This window comes from Ascaphus truei, chromosome 1 (assembly GCF_040206685.1).
Source record: "Ascaphus truei isolate aAscTru1 chromosome 1, aAscTru1.hap1, whole genome shotgun sequence".
NCBI lineage: Eukaryota > Metazoa > Chordata > Amphibia > Anura > Ascaphidae > Ascaphus > Ascaphus truei.
In genome coordinates this window covers 88,829,787-88,850,312 of record NC_134483.1, presented here as the reverse complement: position 1 = coordinate 88,850,312, position 20,526 = coordinate 88,829,787, and the positions used below count along the sequence as shown (strand labels likewise).

Below are 20,526 nucleotides of genomic sequence, written 5' to 3'. Positions count from 1 at the left end.
GTAGGGAAGCATTTGACTATTCTCTCAGTGACTCCTCAGGTATTGACGCGGATTGGACGACTACCCCCTCTGGCTCTCAACTTTGGCTCTACTTGGACTTCGTGACTTCTGGCATCCCTGATCTTGGCAACGGCAATAACCACTCCTTCTCTACTACCGGTACCGGCAAGTATTGTCTTCACTACTATACCTGGCCTGGCAACAATAACACCACACTCCTGACACGCTCCTTTTGCTGCGGGTGCGTGTATCCCTATGTCCCACCTCAGCACAGGGGACGGGTCTGGTCTGCGGGCAGCACCGGCGTAACATTATGTCGAGCCCACAAGACGCAGACCAGACCGAACTACAGCAGTTTCTCTCTAATCTGCTTCAGCAAAACCAGGCAATGGCGGATCAAATTGTGGTACTTATACGCCAGGTCGCAGTACTCTCAGACAGGGTACCGACCGCGACCCCGCCAGATGTAAGCCCCCAATCCGCAAGCGCAGTTAGCAGCTCAGATGTAAGGATTCCTCCCCCCAAGCCTTATGCAGGTGAACCGCAAGATTGTAAGGGTTTCCTAAACCAGTGTGAGGTGCAGTTTGAAATGGCCCCCCATCTCTACAATACTGATCGCAAGAAGGTAGCCTACATTTATAACCTCCTCACTGGCAGCGCCCTGGCTTGGGCTTCCCCGGTTTGGGAGCGACGTTCTGACCTTACCCAAGATTACCCAGCATTTAAGGCCGAGTTTCAACGGGTATTCGATTCCCCCGCTCGTCGGGAGATGGCATCTGTTTCTCTCCTCCAGATCACGCAGGGACGGCGAACGGTGACACAGTATGCTGTGGAATTCCGGACTCTAGCAGCCGAGACTAACTGGGGACAAGAGGCTCTCGTCTCTGTATTCTGGCAAGGCCTGGCAGATCCCATCAAGGATGAACTCTCTCGCCAATCCAGGCCGGATCAACTGGAGGTCCTGATTGATTTGGCCGATCGAGTGGATCAACGCATCTAGGTACGCCGCTCAGAGCGTCAGCGCGCTCGCTTCCATAACTTTCAAGTTCCATTCTCCAGTACTCTCAGCAGCACTCCTGCTCCCTCAAGTGCTACCACACCTCTTCGTCCTGCACTGGAGTTGTCAGAGCCAATGCAATTGGGGGTACAATGCATCCGCACACTGATACGGCAGTTCTGCCACGCCGGGGGATTGTGTTTCTACTGCGGATCCATGGAACATCGGGTTCGGGAGTGACCATTGTGTCCGGGAAACGGGAACACCCAGTGAGTACAGAGGGGCTCTCTCTGGGTGTAATGTCTCCACGTCCCCTTCATAAAGGTGAACTCCCTAAGAAACTTACATTTCCAGTCTTCCTTTCAGGCGATAAGTTCAAGATTTCTACCGCCGCTTTCATTGACTCAGGAGCTGGAGGAAACTTCGTGGATCTAGAATTCGCCAGGGTTAACCGCATACCACTAGTGAGGAAGAAGGTTCCCATCGCACTCGTCGGTATCAATGGACGTCCTCTTACCCCGGTCCACATCTCCTTAGAGACGGCTCCCTTGCTTCTGTCTTCACATCTACACAAGGAGACCTTAGTTCTCAATGCCATTCATGCTCCTGGGATACCCATCACCCTTGGTCTTCCTTGGCTACAGCTTAACAATCCTCTCATTGACTGGACATCCTCCGCTCCCATTTCCTGGAGGCCGAGGTCAGACGAGACTCATCAACTGCTGGCCAATACCTCTGTTCCCGAAGTTATTCTACCTTCCGTTTACCATCAATTCCAGGACGTTTTCAATAAGGTACAGTCAGACCTCTTGCCGCCACACAGGACTTACGATTGTCCAATCGATCTAGTTCCTGCTTACTCCCTACCCAAGTCCAAGACCTACCCCTTGTCGTTACCAGAATCTCACGCTATGGATGAATATATCCAGGAGAATCTCAAGAAAGGCTTTATTCGTCACTCCAATTCCCCAGCAGGGGCTGGGTTTTTCTTCGTCAAGAAAAAGGATGGGTCGTTGAGGCCTTGCATCGACTACAGGGGTTTAAACCACATCACTATTAAAAATCGCTACCCCCTTCCCCTTATTACCGAACTGTTTGATAAATTACAGGGGGCCAAGATTTTTTCCAAGTTGGATCTACGTGGTGCCTATATAACCTGGTGCGCATCAGGAAGGGGGATGAATGGAAGACGGCCTTCAACACGCGTAGTGGACACTACGAATATCTGGTAATGCCTTTCGGCTTATGTAATGCTCCCGCTGTCTTCCAGGATTTCATCAACGACGTCTTTCGTAAGGTACTCAATATTTTTGTTATTGTATACTTGGATGATATCCTGATTTTTTCCAAAGATCTCCAGGACCATATACGCCACACCTCCTACGTCCTTTCCCGTCTCCGTGAACACCATTTGTACGCCAAACTGGAGAAGTGCACCTTTCATACGACCTCTACTCCGTTCCTGGGGTATATCATTTCCGATGAGGGGTTTATGATGGACTCCGGTAAACTTCAAGCGGTCACTGAATGGCCAAGACCCAATTCTCTCAAGGCCATACAACGTTTTTTAGGCTTCGCTAATTATTATCGTAAGTTTATACGAAGTTTTTCCACCATTGTGGCACCCCTTACTGCGCTCACCAAAAAAGGAGCTGATCCTTCTGCTTGGTCATCCGAGGCCATCTCCGCCTTCGAGACACTCAAGAAAGCCTTTATTTCCGCACCTATTCTCCGTCATCCCGACATTGAACTTCCCTTCGTCCTGGAGGTCGACGCTTCTGATTGTGGCGCTGGTGCCATTCTGTCTCAGAGACCCACGTCCCAAGATAAGTTACATCCCTGTGCATATTTTTCCAAGAAATTCTCGTCTGCCGAGAGGAACTATGATGTGGGTAACAGGGAACTTCTGGCCGTGAAGATGGCTCTTCAAGAGTGGAGACACCTGCTGGAGGGGTCGAAAGAGCCATTTACTATTCTCACGGACCACAAGAACTTTCTTTACATAGAGAACGCTCGACGCCTTGGTCCACGACAGGCTCGTTGGGCTCTTTTTTTTTCTCGATTCGATTTTCACCTGTCCTATATCCCCGGGACCAAGAACGTAAAGGCAGACGCACTCTCCCGAATACATTCTTCTGAAGAGAGGTCAGAGGAATCGTTGGAGACTATCCTTCCACATGAGAGGATTCTTGCCACGTCTACTTTCAAGAATCTTGACAAGATTTTGCACTCCCAGAGACGCATTCCCAAGGACTTGGTCGTTCCCGACAACAAACTCTTTGTACCATCCAAATTTGTTCCAGAGGTCCTGTCTTGGGGTCACTCCTCTAAATCTGCAGGTCATCCAGGTTTTAAGAAGACTACTGATCTCATGCGTTGGAATTTCTGGTGGCCAAGAATGTCTCAAGATATTCTGGAGTTTACCCGCGCATGTCCCACGTGCGCTCAAAGCAAGACTCTCCGTCAAAAGCCTCAGGGTTTTCTGTTACCTCTTCCAGTTCCTGACCGCCCCTGGTCCCACATTTCTATGGACTTCATCGTGGAGTTGCCCAGGTCCAGAGGAATGAACACTATCTTGGTGGTCGTGGACAGGTTCTCGAAGATGTCCCATTTCATTCCACTTAAAGGATTGCCCACCTCCCCCGCCCTTGCTGATATCTTTACGGAGCAGATTTTCCGGATTCATGGGATCCCTTCGTCCATTGTTTCTGACAGAGGTTCTCAGTTCGTATCCAAATTTTGGAGAGCTTTCACGAAGAGATTGGGCATCTCTTCTTCCTTCTCTTCCGCCTATCATCCTCAGTCCAATGGACAAACGGAGAGAATCAATCAATCCCTGGAGAAGTACCTGAGATGTTTTATATCCGATTTCCAGGATGATTGGGCTCAACTCCTCTCTTGGGCAGAATATGCCGTCAATTCTGCAAAAAACGAGTCTACCCGGGAGTCTCCCTTCTTTATAAATTATGGGTTCCACCCTCCCTGTCTTCCCATCCCCAACATTCCTTCTGGAGTACCAGCCGTAGATGAACGCATTTCTCCCCTCCAAACCACATGGTCCAGGATTCAGTCTACCCTTCTCAACTCCTCCCGCAGATCAAAACTACAGGCCGATCGTCGTCGTCGTTCGGCGCCCAATTACAAACCAGGGGATTTGGTATGGCTCTCCTCTACCTCCACCTCAAGGTACCATCTCCTAAACTGGCACCTAAGTTCCTGTGTCCCTTCCCTATTTGTGAACAAATCAATCCTGTGGCATTCCGGCTCCAACTACCACCCAGTATGAAGATTCCCAATGTCTTCCATGTGTCCCTCTTAAAACCATTTATCTCCAGTCAATTCTTTCCGGATCAGACTCGTAAACCGGATCCCATTACTGTACAAAATAACGAGGAATACGAAATTCACTCTCTTTTGGATTCTTGCCTATCCAGGGGTCAGCTTCAGTTCTTGGTGCAGTGGAAGGGCTTTGGCAATGAAGAGAGATCCTGGGTACCTTCAAAGGACATTCATGCCCCGGCCCTTCTTAAGTCCTTCAGGAAAAAGTTTCCAGAGAAACCGTTCTTGGACCGTCCTGAGGCCGTTCCTGAAGAGGGGGGTACTGCCAGGAATCGGCGTTCTCCTCGCTTCCCACACAAAGCACTCCCTCTCCGCAGGGAGTCCCTGCACACACAAAACAATCCTGCCTTACGGGCCTCTACGGCTCCTCGCCCCTGCCGCCATCGCGGGATCACTCCCGTCGGCGATTCCTCTACTCAGCGCCGGGCGCGCCCACGCCCTCCTGCACGCACACCTACACGCACGCCAGCCCCAGACGTTATGTGCATGCATTCTCAGCTTACAGAGCACACGCCTAACAGAGCACTTTTAACCTCTGCTTCTGCAGTGAGGCGTCGCCCCCAAGCATCACACAGTTCAATGCAAAGCAATGATTACACTCAGCTGGGCTGTAACACCTCTCTCCTATCAGGGAGGACTCCTTGCAGTCCTCCAGGCCTGCCCCCTTTTCCCATTGGCCTGCCCAGCTTTATTATGCCTGTGCTTCCCATCACTCGTCGCTCGACATAGTTCTGTATGGAAGCATTTGACTACTCTCTCAGTGACTCCTCAGGTATTGACGCGGATTGGACGACTACCCCCTCTGGCTCTCGACTTTGGCTCTACTTGGACTTCGTGACTTCTGGCATCCCTGATCTTGGCAACGGCAATAACCACTCCTTCTCTACTACCGGTACCGGCAAGTATTGTCTTCACTACTATACCTGGCCTGGCAACAATAACACCACACTCCGGACACGCTCCTTTTGCTGCGGGTGAGTGTATCCCTACATCCCACCTCAGCACAGGGGACGGGTCTGGTCTGCGGGCAGCACCGGCGTAACAGTGTGTGTGTGTGTGTGTGTGTATACATACATTACCAGCAACTGGCAAAAAGGAGTAAAGGTAAGGTAAATTCAGTAAGTGTATTAAAACACAAAGCACAGAAGTCCAACGTTTCGATCCCACAGGGGGATCTTCCTCAGGGGGATGCACCAGCCCATTCAGTATAATATATTGAAGTGCCTGTGAAATCTTTTTATATATATATACAGCATACGAACCAATCCAAGGACCAGTAAAGAGACTCAAACTGCACGGGGTTAATCCAAAAAAAACCTGTATTCAAAACATAGACACACGTAAGCCTGTCTATGTTTTGAATACAGGTTTATTTATTTTTTTGGGATTAACCCCGTGTCTCTTTACTGGTCTGTGGATTGGTTCGTATGCTGTGTGTTTCTCTATGGGACTAGCATCTGCTTTTTTGCTTCATTACAGTGTGCTGACTGGGCTCTTGTGGATTATGTGTGTGTGTGTGTGTGTGTGTGTGTGTGTGTGTGTGTGTGTGTGTGTGTGTGTGTGTGTGTGTGTGTGTGTGTGTGTATATGTATATATACTCCTAAACCCTAAAGCTTGTGTCAGTGTCCAATTATTTCCGGACCTAACTGTATGTGTATATATATATATATACATACATACATACATACATACGCACACACAATGTCAAACTGGATGTTGTTATTTGTGCTTAAGCTTTGAAAGCTATATTGCAAGGGGTTATGAAATTCTGACTTCTGCAAATGACTCATTGTCCCTAGATGACTGTGGAAAAGGTCCTTATGTCCTATATGTGTGTGTGTATATATATATATATATATATATATATATATATATATATATACACACACACACACACACACATATACAGTTAGGTCGAGAAATAATTGGACACTGACACAATTTTCATAAATTTGGCTCTGTACGCCACCACAATGGATTTAAAATGAAACAACCGAGATGCTTAGAAGTGCAGACTTTCAGCTTTAATTCAAGGGGTTGAACAAAAATATCGTATGAAACGTTTAGGAATTGCAACCATTTTCATACACAGCCCCCTTATTTCAGGGGCTCAAATGTAATTGGACAAATTAACACAATCATAAATAAAATGTTCATTTTGAATACTTTGTCAAGAATCCTTTGCGGGCAATGACTGCTTGAAGTCTGGAACGGATGGACATCACCAAACGCTGGGTTTTCTCCTTTGTGATGCTTTGCCAGGCCTTTACTGCAGCTGTCTTCATTTGTTGTTTGTTCGTGGGTCTTTTTGCCTTAAGTTTTGTCTTCAGCAAGTGAAATGCATGCTCGATCGGGTTGAGATCAGGTGATTGACTCGGCCATTGCAGAATATTCCACTTCTTTGCCTTAAAAAAACTCCTGGTTTGCTTTCGCAGAATGTTTTGGGTCATTGTCCATCTGTGAAGTGAAGTGCCGTCCAATCAACTTCGCTGAATTTGTCTGAATCTGAGCAGACACTATACACCTATACACTTCAGCATTGATCTGGCTGCTTCTGTCTTCTGTCACATCATCAATAAACACTAGTGACCCAGTGCCATTGTAAGCCATGCATGCCCATGCCACCACACTGCCTCCACCGTGTTTTACAGATGATGTGGTATGCTTCGGCTCATGAGCCGTCCAAAGCCTTCTCCATACTTTTTTCTTCCCATCATTCTGGTACAGGTTGATCTTGGTTTCATCTGTCCAAAGAAATGCTGTTCCAGAACTGGGCTGACTGTTTTAGATATTGTTTGGCAAGGTCTAATCTGGCTTTTCTATTCTTGAGGCTTATGAATGGTTTGCACCTTGTGGTGAACCCACTGTATTTGCTCTCGTGAAGTCTTCTCTTTATGGTAGACTTGGATAATGATATGCCTATCTCCTGGAGAGTGTTCTTCACTTGACTGGATGTTGTGAAGGGGTTTTTCTTTACCATGGAAAGGATCCTACGATTATCCACCACTGTTGTCTTCCGTGGACGTCCAGGCCTTTTTGTGTTGCAGAGCTCATCAGTGTGTTCTTTTATTCTCTGAATGTACCAAACTGTCGATTTGGCCACTCCTAATGTTCCTGCTATCTCTCTGATGTGATGGATCTTCTTTTTTTTTGCAGCCTAAGGATGCTCTGTTTCACTTGCATTGAGAGCTCCTTTGACCGCATGTTGTGGGTGCACAGCAACAGCTTCCAAATGTGAATTCCACACCTGGAATCAACTCCAGACCTTTTACCTGCTAAATTGATGATGAAATAACGGAGGAATAGCCCACACTGTCCATGAAACAGCTTTTGAGTCAATTGTCCAATTACTTTTGGTCCCTTGAAAAAGAGGGGGCTACATATTAAAGAGATGTAATTCCTAAACCCTAAAACTTGTGTCAGTGTCCAATTATTTCCGGACCTAACTGTATGTATATACATACATACATACATACACACACACACAATGTCAAACTGGATGTTGTTATTTGTGCTTAAGCTTTGAAAGCTATATTGCAAGGGGTTATGAAATTCTGACTTCTGCAAATGACTCATTGTCCCTAGATGACTGTGGAAAAGGTCCTTTTACAGAATGCCATCTGAATGAAGTAAATGTCTGCCCCTGTGCAGTGTGATTACTCTTTGTCTGTATATTTATAAAGTATGCAATTTCTAAGGTTTCATGGGTCAGCATTGCAGTTATTTATCTGGTTATGAGATGGTGTCTGAATATGAAATGTTATTGTTCATCAAAAGTATTATAGATGCACAATGCGTCAGTATATAGCTTTCTTTCCTCTTCCCACCAGCACTGATATGGCTTAATTCACTAAACCATGTCAATAGTTTGGCACCAGCACCATTTAGTTCATTGGCAGTGCACTAAACTAGCAGCGTTCAGGGAATGAGGCTGACAGTATGAACATCTGTGTAGTAACTGCTGTACATTTATAAAACTATTTCTGTAAGCAACCATTTCTGTAAAAGTTGTTTTCTATGAGGGTGACATGGTAAGAGGTGAATAAATGTCTTATAATTCAGTTTTTTGCCCTGTTGCAAGGATGTACATGCCCCTGTACTATGATTATCTCCCTGAGCATTTTAGTATGGCCAAATAATTTTACAGATATGATATGTGCCTGGAACCAAAATGATATCACAGACTTTTAGTAGGATTGAGTTGCATTGCTTCCATAGTATTTCACAATCCATCAGTCTCAAACCAACAAGACCAGTGGTCTGTCAGATCTGTACTTACTGAATATGTTACACAACTTGCTGAAATGTTACCTCTGTGCACAAAGCTTGCACAACCGTGTCCTAATTGTGCATGATAAATGGAATAAGCCAATCAAACTAACAAAAAACGAAAAAAAATCAGTAGATGTTAGTTGCCATGAATATTCATAGGAACCAGGCATATATTTTGTACTATTTTCAGTTGTCAGCTCCTCGTGCCTCCTAAGGCTACGCTTATAGTGACGGCGACGCGACGGTCAGGCGATGGTCGCTGTAAAATCAAATAGAGATGACGTCCAGCGATCGCGACCAATCCATCGCTCCGTCGCGTCGCGCTTACTATAACTGCACGCGACGGCGGCGATGCATTTTTTTGCCGCAACGTCACTGTCGCCGGCACTATAAGCTCAGCCTAAAGTGTAAAAACAAGAGGTTATTCTCTACACCTGGAAGTTGGGGCACTCAAAGATAGTGAGTGTATTTCTCCTCTTAAATGGTAGTGCAGTTATTGATCAGCCACAAATCTAAACCAATCTTGAAAGTTAACATATAAGAACAGCTGTGTATTAATATGTGGTTGGTCCGATAAATGCATCACAATCTTCAAAGAAACTCACTGCCAACTTTTTGGTTTCATCATGTTTTCTCCCATGTGTGTTAAACCATTTCCTACCAATATTCAAGGGTAGTTACTCTATTAAAAGGGCAGTGCCTACAATTACCACATATACATTTAACGCCCAAAAACAGTGGTACCACCTACTCATTGTGTTTATGTCATGAGTTCACTACACAGCTTTAAGGCAATCCAGTGAACCATAAATAAAATAGATGTCCTTTTAAAATGATACTCTGCTGTTTCTCCAGCCCTACTTAGCCAAGTAGCCATGTGAGAATACACGGGGAGGGGAAAGCTGCAATTCAGTCTGCCAGCTGTATCTGCTACACCATGGACGTCAAAACAGTACAAATGTCCTTAAATATAATAAAACTAGCTTCTTGGCTTTATTTAAAAGTACTGTTGCTGAGTATTTTGTGGATTTGCTTCAAATGTTGGAAGTGCCAACAATTAAAGGCAAAAGCAATGCTTTGCTCTTCACAACTGACAGGTTTAGCAGCAATGCAGTTATATGTAATGATATTATATATATATATATATATATATATATATATATATATATATATATATATATATATATATATATATATATATATATATATATATATATATACACTCCAAGGGTTACATATTGTTAGAATTACTCTTTATGCTACAATGAAGGTCACGAAGCAGTTGCACTGCTCAGTGCAGGTACATACAGTAACTATGTTTTTGATTCAATCAGTTTTTGCTGTTATTGAAGACATTTCAATGTGTGTTGTTTCTCTGTGTGTTCCACAGGCAGCATAGTGTACCTTGGGATGATGGTGGGGGCGTTCTTCTGGGGAGGCTTAGCTGACAAGGTGGGAAGAAAGCAGTCTCTGCTGATTTGTATGTCTGTCAATGGCTTCTTCGCCTTCCTTTCATCATTCGTCCAGGGCTATGGACTATTTTTACTCTGTCGCTTACTTTCTGGATTTGGGTAAGACTTTTTTTCCCTTTTCTCCTTTTCATTTAAAATCTGTATATGAGTGTTATGCAAATGACAAAAAAAGTTGTATGTTTTTAAAAGAGCAAGATTTACTGAAATTCCCATACTGTACATTGAAAGCCATGTAGCAATACAACACACTTTCTACAACTTGTAATGGCAATTTCATCCCTTACAATATGTTAATTATCTTTGTATTGGCATTTAAAGCCTAACTGTGATTAGTTCAGGAACACATATTACAGAAAACACTGTACATCACATGCTGCTTTTTAGAAAGCACTGGTGAGGACAGTGAACCCACCTGAGGGATGAATGCAAGAACAAAGTCTAAAATCACAGTAATCATGCTTGAGTTAAGTGTTTCTACACCTGACTTTAGCAAATGATGATTTTAAGAAAGTCTTATAAAAAAAGAAAGAAGTATTTTAAGAAAAATTAGACAGATACGGTACAGACAAGTTAAAGATCCAAATCCCTATCAGACTGACCAACTTTCCTAGAAATACCAGGAGACTTCTCCAAAGACGGGCAGCCTCCCAGTCTTCAGGCAGACAGGTCCACCGGTCCGTGGCCTGGCCTCCCTCTTTGCCTAAATTACCTCCCTGTGGCACTCAGCGGTGCCAGAGGAAACATGATACAAATCACCTGATGCTAGTCACTTCCTGCTACACTTGTTCCTTGACTTCTTTTAAAAGGCCACATTCCCAATTTGAATAACCTCCAGAAATGTAATTTCAGGATGTTGGTCAGTATGGCCATTGTTACAAACCAGTGTTACTCTCTTCTGTTTGTCAAATTTCCTAAGAGTTTGCACAGTTGCTCTTAAGCTCTGTATGCTTAGAATAGATTGGGCATCATGAGGCTACATTCCTCTTTCATATGGTAGCATTTTTCATCTGATGAGTATGATAATGGGTGATATGTGATTGTTACTTGTGGTACGTGGGTCTTATTGTAAGGATTTAACAATAGAATTTATACAATAACTTAACCAGCTGATCTTTATCTGAGAAGTCATCTATCCCTAGATATTCTAATTGGATGAAAGTTCTGAGCTCCACCCACTGGAAGAAATAGGCACACAAGTTACAGCTGAATTTAACATAAAACATAATTTGGAGGGTATGCAAAACTGCTCAATATCATCATTCTGCATGCAGTTCCTAAAGCCTTTTTCCCTTAATATGACCCAGGGTGGCCATGCTCCAGATCTTACTTTATTTTTTTCAACGGACCAGCATATGGGTATACAAAACTTCATACTTTATCATCCTGTTAAACAAAGTTACAGGAAGATAGGGATTGGTATGAGACTGCAGCGTCCAGGAAAAAAGCACCCTCAGCTCTCCAGGTATGAAATGGATAAAAACGTTTATTTAACTACATAAAAATGAAAAAAAGACAAACAGACAAAAAGAGAAAAAAAATTAATGTTTTTATCCATTTCATACCTGGTGAGCTGTTTTTCCTGGACGGTGAGCTTTTTTCCTGGACGCTGCAGTCTCATACCAATCCCTATCTTCCTGTATACTGCTTACCAATTGGAGAGACGCACTGAGGCTGTGAGGGCACGTTATATGGGATTCTCTGCTACACTTACACTACTCGAGGAACTTGCGGAGTAATAGGAGCGTTCCTGGACGGACCGGAAGTGGACACCACACCACCGGCACTCGGGAGCTCCACAGAGTTTGAGAGAAGGAAGCAGAAGCAGACTTGGAGTCTACGACGCCTACACCCAAGACCGGACAGATACACAGTGTTAACGGAGTGCTACACTACGGGATCAACAGAGGTAATATATTTCCCCTCTGTTTTATGCTTATCCCAGGTAGCATTGTCCATTGGAACTCCCACACTGTACATTTCGGCTTTCGGTCACTTCTACAAGCAACACATGCTGAATCCCACGTTTGTATTTTCCCTCATGTGCAACCACAGTTGTCCAATACATCATTGACTTTATTATATATATTTTATTGCTCTCCGTTTTGAGCTTTGAGCAGCCTTCTCCTTGGTTTCTGTTAAACAAAGTTAATTGGTTTATGTAGTTACCACTAGCTAGCAATCTAATTACTCTGAAGACTTCAGGTTGCTGTATAAAGGGCCACTATTTATTAGTAGACAGACCCTTGGAGGTTGAAGCATCTGACCCTTCCATGTCAATACGGTACTCTTTTAGATAATTCCTGCCTCTTAGCAAAATAACCTTTTCCATATCTGGGTTGATCTTCTGCCATTCCATCAGCTGCGTTGGTAAAGTCAGAAAAAAATGGTTCAGGATTCTGAAGGTGATAAGAAATCACCATATTCTGTATGGGCATCCAAAGTCTATTTCATGGTATTCACCATTTTCTGTTTCACTTTCATGTCTCTTGGTGAGTCAGGATTAGAGATACTGGAGTTCTGAGACATGCCGAAAAAAGGGTACCTGCCTCATGCACCAACCTTTTCTAGGCATCTCTTTGTAAACCAGAAAGGGATGATATGTGTGATGGTGAGGGGGTAACCAGGCTCAATAATAAAGGTTAAGCCCACTTGGTTACCTCTGATCAGTGTTTTGGGGTCCTAGAGTGTCAGCTCTTGGGCCCGGGCATTATGTATGCATTACTATGACTGTGTGCAAAATATACGACAATTTACCGTTTTTGTGTTTTGCGTCCTGCTGGGACCAGGAGATTTTCAGGAGGTAAGTTCAGGGTGGGTTTGCCGGAGAAAGTCTTTACAGATTGTGGCTATGAATCGGGGTTCTCAAGTTATGAGTTACCCCAGAAATGTATCGGTGAATCAAGTGGGATTCTCGGATACATAGAAGCCCAGTGCTATGGTCAGACCCCATCCTGAAAACGATCTTGTGACTCACCACTAGGACGTCCTGCTTCAGCATAAACCAGGAAAAGGTAAAATGAGACACAGGGAATTTTTTCACTCTCTCTCTCACCCCAACAGACTTAGTACATTTTAATAAAGAAGTGTAGAAAAGTATAGGTTATTGGAATCAAATCATGTTTTAAATGTATGAGTTATGGTAACACTGTTTTCTGAATAAGGGAGCATCCTAGAAAGATAAAATTTAGTGTGGGCATTACTGAGGTACGAACACATAAAGGGGTTATGTTTCTGAGCATTAATGTTCACCCCAAGTATTAGATGAATGTCCCCTGTAATTTTGGTATCTTAAAGTTATAAGAGTAAGGAAATTAACATTATAGACAGAAGGGGATTCTTCTTCATTCAGTCCAGAACAGGAGATGACACGTAGGGTGTGTAATACTGGGCTTTGAAATGCATGGCAGAATATCTCAGGGAGTAAGCATGCATAATTTAGACTTCTAAAACATACAGGACACCTACAAGCCCATATTGAACCCCCAAAATAACCACAACATATATATAAGCGTATAAGTGTCACAGAAGTGTGCTACTGAGCATGGCAATATATATTTAAAACCAGAGACAGATGTGAATGCGAGAAAAAATACAATGGTTACGGGTTCATTATTTTTCAGAGTTAAATCAAGTAAGAGTTTATTTCATTACGAGTATACAGTACAAGGAAAGGAAGCTCAATGCAGAGCTTTCTCTGCCATACAGTGAGAAAGACATATTCTTTATACCCTCCTGAGGTATAATACATGCCCCTAGATGGGCTGGCTTACAGAAAATTATAATAATACGCCCCTCCAGGAGGGGTTGACCTTTTATTGATACGAATACCTAATCAATACAAGAAAATACAGGTTTTTACTACATAAGTTTTATACTTGGGTTCACTAATTGGGGAGAGGTTTCCTGTGATCATACAGCATTGACCATATAATTATCACATTCCTAAACTTAGGGCTGTTATTTGGAAAATAAGGAGGAGCAGGAGAAGCAGGTTTTTTATCTCTTCTCCTAACTTCCAATTATTTTGCAAACACTTCCACCCAAATTGGAGTTTTATATGGGTAAGCCCTTATCTCAAACTGGTTCTGCATTCCGTTCACCCCCCTCCCTTGCACCTGGCATATTCAATTAGTTTTGGAAGAGTGAAAGACCCTGAGGGAATCTGTGACTTACAGCATTGCAAGATCACTGAGGTTCAAAGCTCAATCAAACTTCTATCATACTTACATAAAAATATGATGAAGGACAAACAGAGAAACAAAATGGTTGCATGGATCCTTGTACACCCCCCTATGTGTGCTTTATATCACACTTTCACAGTCCTTCCTTTTAATCCTTAAACAAAAAATGCTTTAATGATAACAGTCCAGTATTGAATTCTTGGTGGTCTCATAGTCCTGGTAGAATAGGGACTGGGCCTGACCGTTGCCTCCCTCAGCAATGTCCACTGGCTCTGCGGCCAGAATATATTCCAGAGTTAGTTCGCCGTTTTCTTCTTTCTTCAAGGGACTGATGTGAGTGTTGGCATATTTTTCTCCTGAAAAGAGGGCCATTGAATCAGTAGAGGGGGTAACACATTTAAGGATCAGGCTCTTGCAACAGGTGACACACACATAGATGATGACAAATACAACTAGTACACACAACAAAGCACTCACCAGTTTTGATCCCAGTGATCCCAGCAAACTGCCAAGCCCAAAAAGATCCCACTCTGCATCTCCTCCCTTCCTCAACCTATCCTGTATCTCTGCGATTTCCTCTAGCTCATACTCAATTTTACCACTCTGATCTTGAATGAAGACACAACATTTATCTTTAATGAGGGCACATACAACCCTCTTTGATGCTAAGATGTAGTCCAGTGCCATTCTATTATGTAGGGCCATTAATCTTATCTGAACCTGTTCTTGGTTAAGTGATTTAATAGCTGAGGTGGTATGATTAAGTACATCATCTAGTACATCTGTAAGTGCATTAAACCTATCATACAACAAATCTACTCCTACATTTGGGAATAAGCTCCCCGATAATTGTTCTTCCATAGACTACTTTTTAACTCATGTGTATTGAGTGTATCTGTCCTGTTTCTGAGTCTACCTGTGAGCAATTAACATAACCGTGAGTTTAACTGATAAAACATCCACCACCGGGATATCATTCTATATCATAGCCAAATAATACCTTATACTATTTTTGTCATCCTTATGGGACGCCACTTACACAAACATAATGGAGCATACATTGTAACTGAAAAATAATTAAAAAAAACTGTAAAAATAGTAAAAATTCAAAGTTCGTGTGTTGAGGCCTCGACTTTTGCCTGTGACCTTTCTCCCTCAATGATTAGTGGTCAGGGAGTATTGTGCGCTTCAAAACACTAATTTGCAGGGTCTTTGTCTTTATTAGCTGTTTGTGCCAGGGCTGGCACTATTTTGACGTACGTGATGTGTATCCATGATGATAATTAAGCAAACTTTTACTGCAGTGCTGGTGGTGAATAGTATTTAAATGGCTTTTTCATCTGGGATGAAGAGCGTTCTTGCGTAGAAAATGCTTGACCATTATTCAATCACCTTCTATTAGCTGATGCTGTTTTCTTTGGTAGACTGTATAAACTGCACCTGAGATTAGAGGGACTTAAAACATGTCATTAATAAAAAGCACAAGGAAAAAAATGTCATTAATAAAAAGCACAAGGGGAGTGCTTTTAGCCACTATAATTTAGTATCAGCACGATATTAGCAAAGACTTTTTTTTTTTTTTATCACTTGCCTTAGCATCCGCATATAGACAGGTGTACTACGGTAAATAGTATAATATATAGACAGGTGTACTACGGTAAATAGTATAATATATAGACAGGTGTACTACGGTAAATAATATAAATGATCCCCTCTTTTGTTCATATGCAAATCCTATGCCATGTGAACAATATACGACATAAAAGGATTATGGCGTTTAAAACATTAGCAGCTTGAGATTTATATATGCCATGAAGTAATAAAATCTGGATTGCCTAGGGTTGCATTCTTTAAAATGAGAGGTTATATAGGTAAGGGTTAAAATTGAGTCATCTTTTGGAGAGAAAAGTAGAGAAAATGGTTAAAAGATATGCACTACATTACATTTTCAGTTGACTTTATAGGAAAAAATTATTTCATATATGACTGTATGCTAACTTCTTTATATTGTACGCTTTGTGAAGTACCGAGTATACTTTCAGCACTAATAAAATACAGAAATACCTATAGAATATAATTGTATTATTTAATAAAACAATTTCAAACTTCAGCTGCTTACTATTGGCATATATTGGCAGCTAATTTTTCTGGGCTTTCTGACAAATGCCCTTGAATTGGAGTAGTTAAAAATTGCTGGATTCTAGCATATATTGACTGCTTATACAGACTGAGGTAGCTTAGAGGTAAAAATGGAGATTCTCATACAGCCATATCCAAAATTAATTTTTCATGCTACATTAGAAATGAAACAATAGGTCATTGTCCCTTGCCATATCATGTGCTTGTAACCGTTTACCAACATCTTAAAACATTATTAAAACAAATAGAATTGAAATGTTCTTACCGGTTATACAGAAAATAGAAAGCACCATACAGAAACATAATTTCACACTTCTCTGATACAGAGCAAAAGCAAGTTTACAAAAATAATAATGTTAAATTGTAACACAGAACAGTTTTATCCTGCAAACTTAATCTAAAAAATAATAATAATTTTCTTTACCCATATTATTACTGAGTTGTTTTTAAACCTAAATTTGAAGGTTCTGAATTACTAATTAACCTTTCCTGTCTGGAATGCACTTTTTGCAGCTGGAGGAGGGGGGGGGGGGGGGTTCTGTTTGGGCTGCTTTCCTAATTCTCTCTCTTTCATGGACTTTGATGCAGAAGGAAAAAAGTATGGGGCCTATGCAGAGAGCAGCGAATTTTCGAAATTCGCCATTTTTTGGAGATAATCGCGCAGAAAACAGCAGAAAATGGAGATTTCCGAAAAACGCGCCAATTTTTCTTTTCTATTTGTAAAACTCGCCTCGCGGCTGGCGAAAACCTCAATCTCGCCAGTTTTACAAATATCCTAATGCAGAGAGCCGCGAACGGCATCTAGCGGCTGTTCGCGCCAATAAAATGGCGCTATTGTCTCCTTTTTCCCTCGCCAGAAAAAATTGGCAAGAAGCGGCCGCTCGCGGCCATTGCAAAGGGAAAAAAAAAGGCGCGCATTTGTTTTTACAAGTTTCTGAAGCGCGCATCTCGCCAATTTAAACTCGCCAGACGCATCCATGTTAAACATAGCAGAATTCGCACTTTTCTGCATATGGAGAATAAAACTCTCCAAAAAAGCTACTTTTTAATAAATTCGCCATTTTTCAAATTCGCTGCTCTCTGCATAGGCCCCTATATCTCCTGATTTTAAAAATTTATCCGTCTGGCCAGAGCGAATAAACTTTTAAACTATTCCAGTAACCGGGCTGTTTTATTAAAAAATGGTAAAGCTTAATTGATCTTTCCACATAAACCCATTCGTTTTGTCCTTCTTTCTCATTTATCACGGACACTTAGAACTTTTATTGTATGCAATTAATGATATTCTTATTTTTGTAAAACACTTAACAAGTTCTTGGATGGTGATTTGCATACATGTGATACTCTGGTGTTAGCATGATTCAATTCTTACACACGGGGATTCATTCAGGTAAAACTTGTAAGGGTATTCAGATCCTTTTGACAGCTCTTTCGTCGAAGGCACAACAGTATAACTGACGGCATTGAGACCAGAGTCTGTATTAGGAAATGACTTATAACCACTTATTGCTGTGGGGAAATATGGGGGGAAAAGCTGATGCTTACATTCCTGGCCCTGCAGCTTTGATTAGATGGTCATGCCATGCATAATCGTAGCCACAAAGCCTCATGAAATCCGAAGATTTATACTACCACGGACACACGGTGGATTACTGAAGGTCAGAAGGTTCCACTATGAGCCCTTGCGTTCGCATTCTTATGTATAAGAAAACTGGGACGGCTGCTCATAGGTTCACGCTTCTTTCCATAGTAACTTTATAATGTAACATAACATTTTTTGGGGGAAATCTATTTTCCCAATTTTAAATACATACAAAAAAGACATTGTGTTCCCTACTCAGTGTGTACACTTGAGAAAACCTGAGATTCTTAATAGTGGTGGGGAAGACCTGTTTTAGTTAAAACAAAAACAGTTTGTTGAGAAAAGAAAATAACTGGTGGAGCCGTTTGGTTATTTCTCCTAGGGGCTGTTCTGCAATTTCTGGCTATGTGTCCTATTTTTCTGCAATTAAAACATTCTATCTGCCTCCAATCCCTTCTTTTATTGTCACTTCCTTTGTCCTTCTCTTTGTAACCACCCTGTGTCTGTCTATTTTCCTGAAAAAATACAGTCACAGCTTTCATACACAATTTCTGTTTCTCTGCCTTTTCACATTCCTGTTTCTTCCTTTCAAAATACTTTGCGCTAGCTATCATTTCACTTATGGGTAGACTTTCCCATTTTTTTAAATACCCTGATTAAACCTTTGACAATATTTGTGTGTAAACCCATAACAAAGGCTGCCACTAGAAGAGGGCCAGCATCTACCTCAACATTCCTTTTCCCTTCATAAGATTTTACAGCCTGGATTAACCTGTTTGCAAATTCTTCTACTGTCTCTCCCTTTTCCTGCTTGATTGAATGAATTTTTTTTTTCAATTAATCACCGGGGCAAATGCCTTTTGGAGTGCGGCCAAATGGCCTTGTTTAGCGTTGTTTTTGCGCGGGCTCCCAATTTACTGAGGCCCATACTGGAGTCCCTCCAGCTCTATCATTATTAAAGGCTTTGGTAAATTTCCCCTGTTCTGTTTTTGTCATAATGACTGTCAGTAAATTTTTTATATTTTCGCAAGTGGGGTCGTATGCAGTCATTAGACGTTTCATTATGTCACAAAAACTCCCTATATCGTCTTTTGCTCGTGGGAATTGATTTATGAGTGTCATAAGTGTACTAGGTGTCCATGTCTTGTGTACAGATCTGTATGTGCTGCAGTCCTCAGTGAGTTCCCTCTTGGGCAAAATATTAGTGTCTGAGGCAGTGGGTGTATATGACATAGCCTGGTGGAGGAGGAAATCTTCTCCTTCACTGAGAGGCTCTGACTTTTTGTTATTGTTAGATAGTGACAGATTTATTATAAATCATTCATCCTGGTAATGTACAGTTATTAAGAATTTATATTAGTGTTAGGTACCCCTGAGATGTGGTCTGCCATGTAGGGACTCAACGGCTTACAACACTTTGGCCAAAGAGTTAAACAAAAAGACAATTTTATTCAAAAGATATCTATATATCTATATATATATATATTTAGGCACTGTACCGTGTATAGGTGTCATTGGATGTGCACTGAGCTCTGTCTGTGTTTCATGTTCTGTCTCTGGTTTTAAATAATTTAGACTTCTGAGCACTCCTGCTGATTCGGTTCCCTTATGTCTGGAAACCGCTCGCAGCTCAAAGGAATTAGCCAAGTAGAGTGTTAGGTGGAAGGGGGAGAGCTAAACAGATTTCCCTGACATATGTCCAGCTGTCAGGGGAAAGGGCAGACAAGGTGGCGCCAGGTGAGGGAGGTATGGTCTGGTATGCTAAGCGGAGAAGGGCCAGGTTCACACATGCTTAGTGGCTATACTGAAGCCCTCTGCCAGGTTTTGTAGAGCCTGGCAAAACCTTGTCATAGGTTGGAAGTTTAGTTCTCACGCAGTGATTCACTGCAAACTGAAATAATAGGACGTGAAAGTTTTAAAAGTTTTAAAAGTTTTAAAAGTTTGTGCAGCCATCCGGGATCAGTCCCATCTAAGCTCCATCTAAGAGTTCCAGCTTGTAAGAAGTTCCATCTGATTAATCTAAGCTACAGCAGGGGGGGGGGGAACAGAGACTGTTTCATCGCAACTAAAGATTTGTATTTAGCTTCCAGTATTCGTAAAGGACTAAGGATTTGCTAACTAATCCTGCATTGGGAAAACGAAAAGTTTACTTTTGGCGGAGATACAGGGTTTGCCGCTAGTGCCCCTAGCCAAGGACTATTACACAGCTCTTTTTGCGCATCAACCCCACGTCTGGGAATTTATGCCTAGAGACTTGATTTCTGTGGATTTCGTTCCGTGGACATTTTATTTTGTTTTGCCCCATCCCAGTAAGTGTGTTATTTGTGTTCATTTTGTAATTCAAGCTGTGTGTTCTATAAGTGAATAAATACAATTTATTTTATTTCATGCTTTATTCAATCAAAGGACCCAGATGGTAAAGTGTTAATAAGCTTGGTCTACCGTGACAACATGGTAATGTAATCAGTATTCCATGTAACTTTTTCTTTACAGCAACGTCTCATATCCTTGCTTCTATTTGCTCATTTGATTCATATTCCCAAT

General features: G+C 42.1%; 1 protein-coding gene across 1 annotated transcript in view; it reads left to right on the top strand.

The window, feature by feature from the left end:
- Window positions 1-20,526, top strand: part of SV2C (synaptic vesicle glycoprotein 2C) — a 298,491-nt gene that overhangs the window by 121,231 nt on the left and 156,734 nt on the right. Inside the window, exon 3 of the mRNA XM_075591316.1 lies at window positions 9,999-10,179. Within this exon, the coding sequence (XP_075447431.1) occupies window positions 9,999-10,179 (181 nt within the window). The remainder of the gene's footprint in view (window positions 1-9,998; window positions 10,180-20,526) is intronic.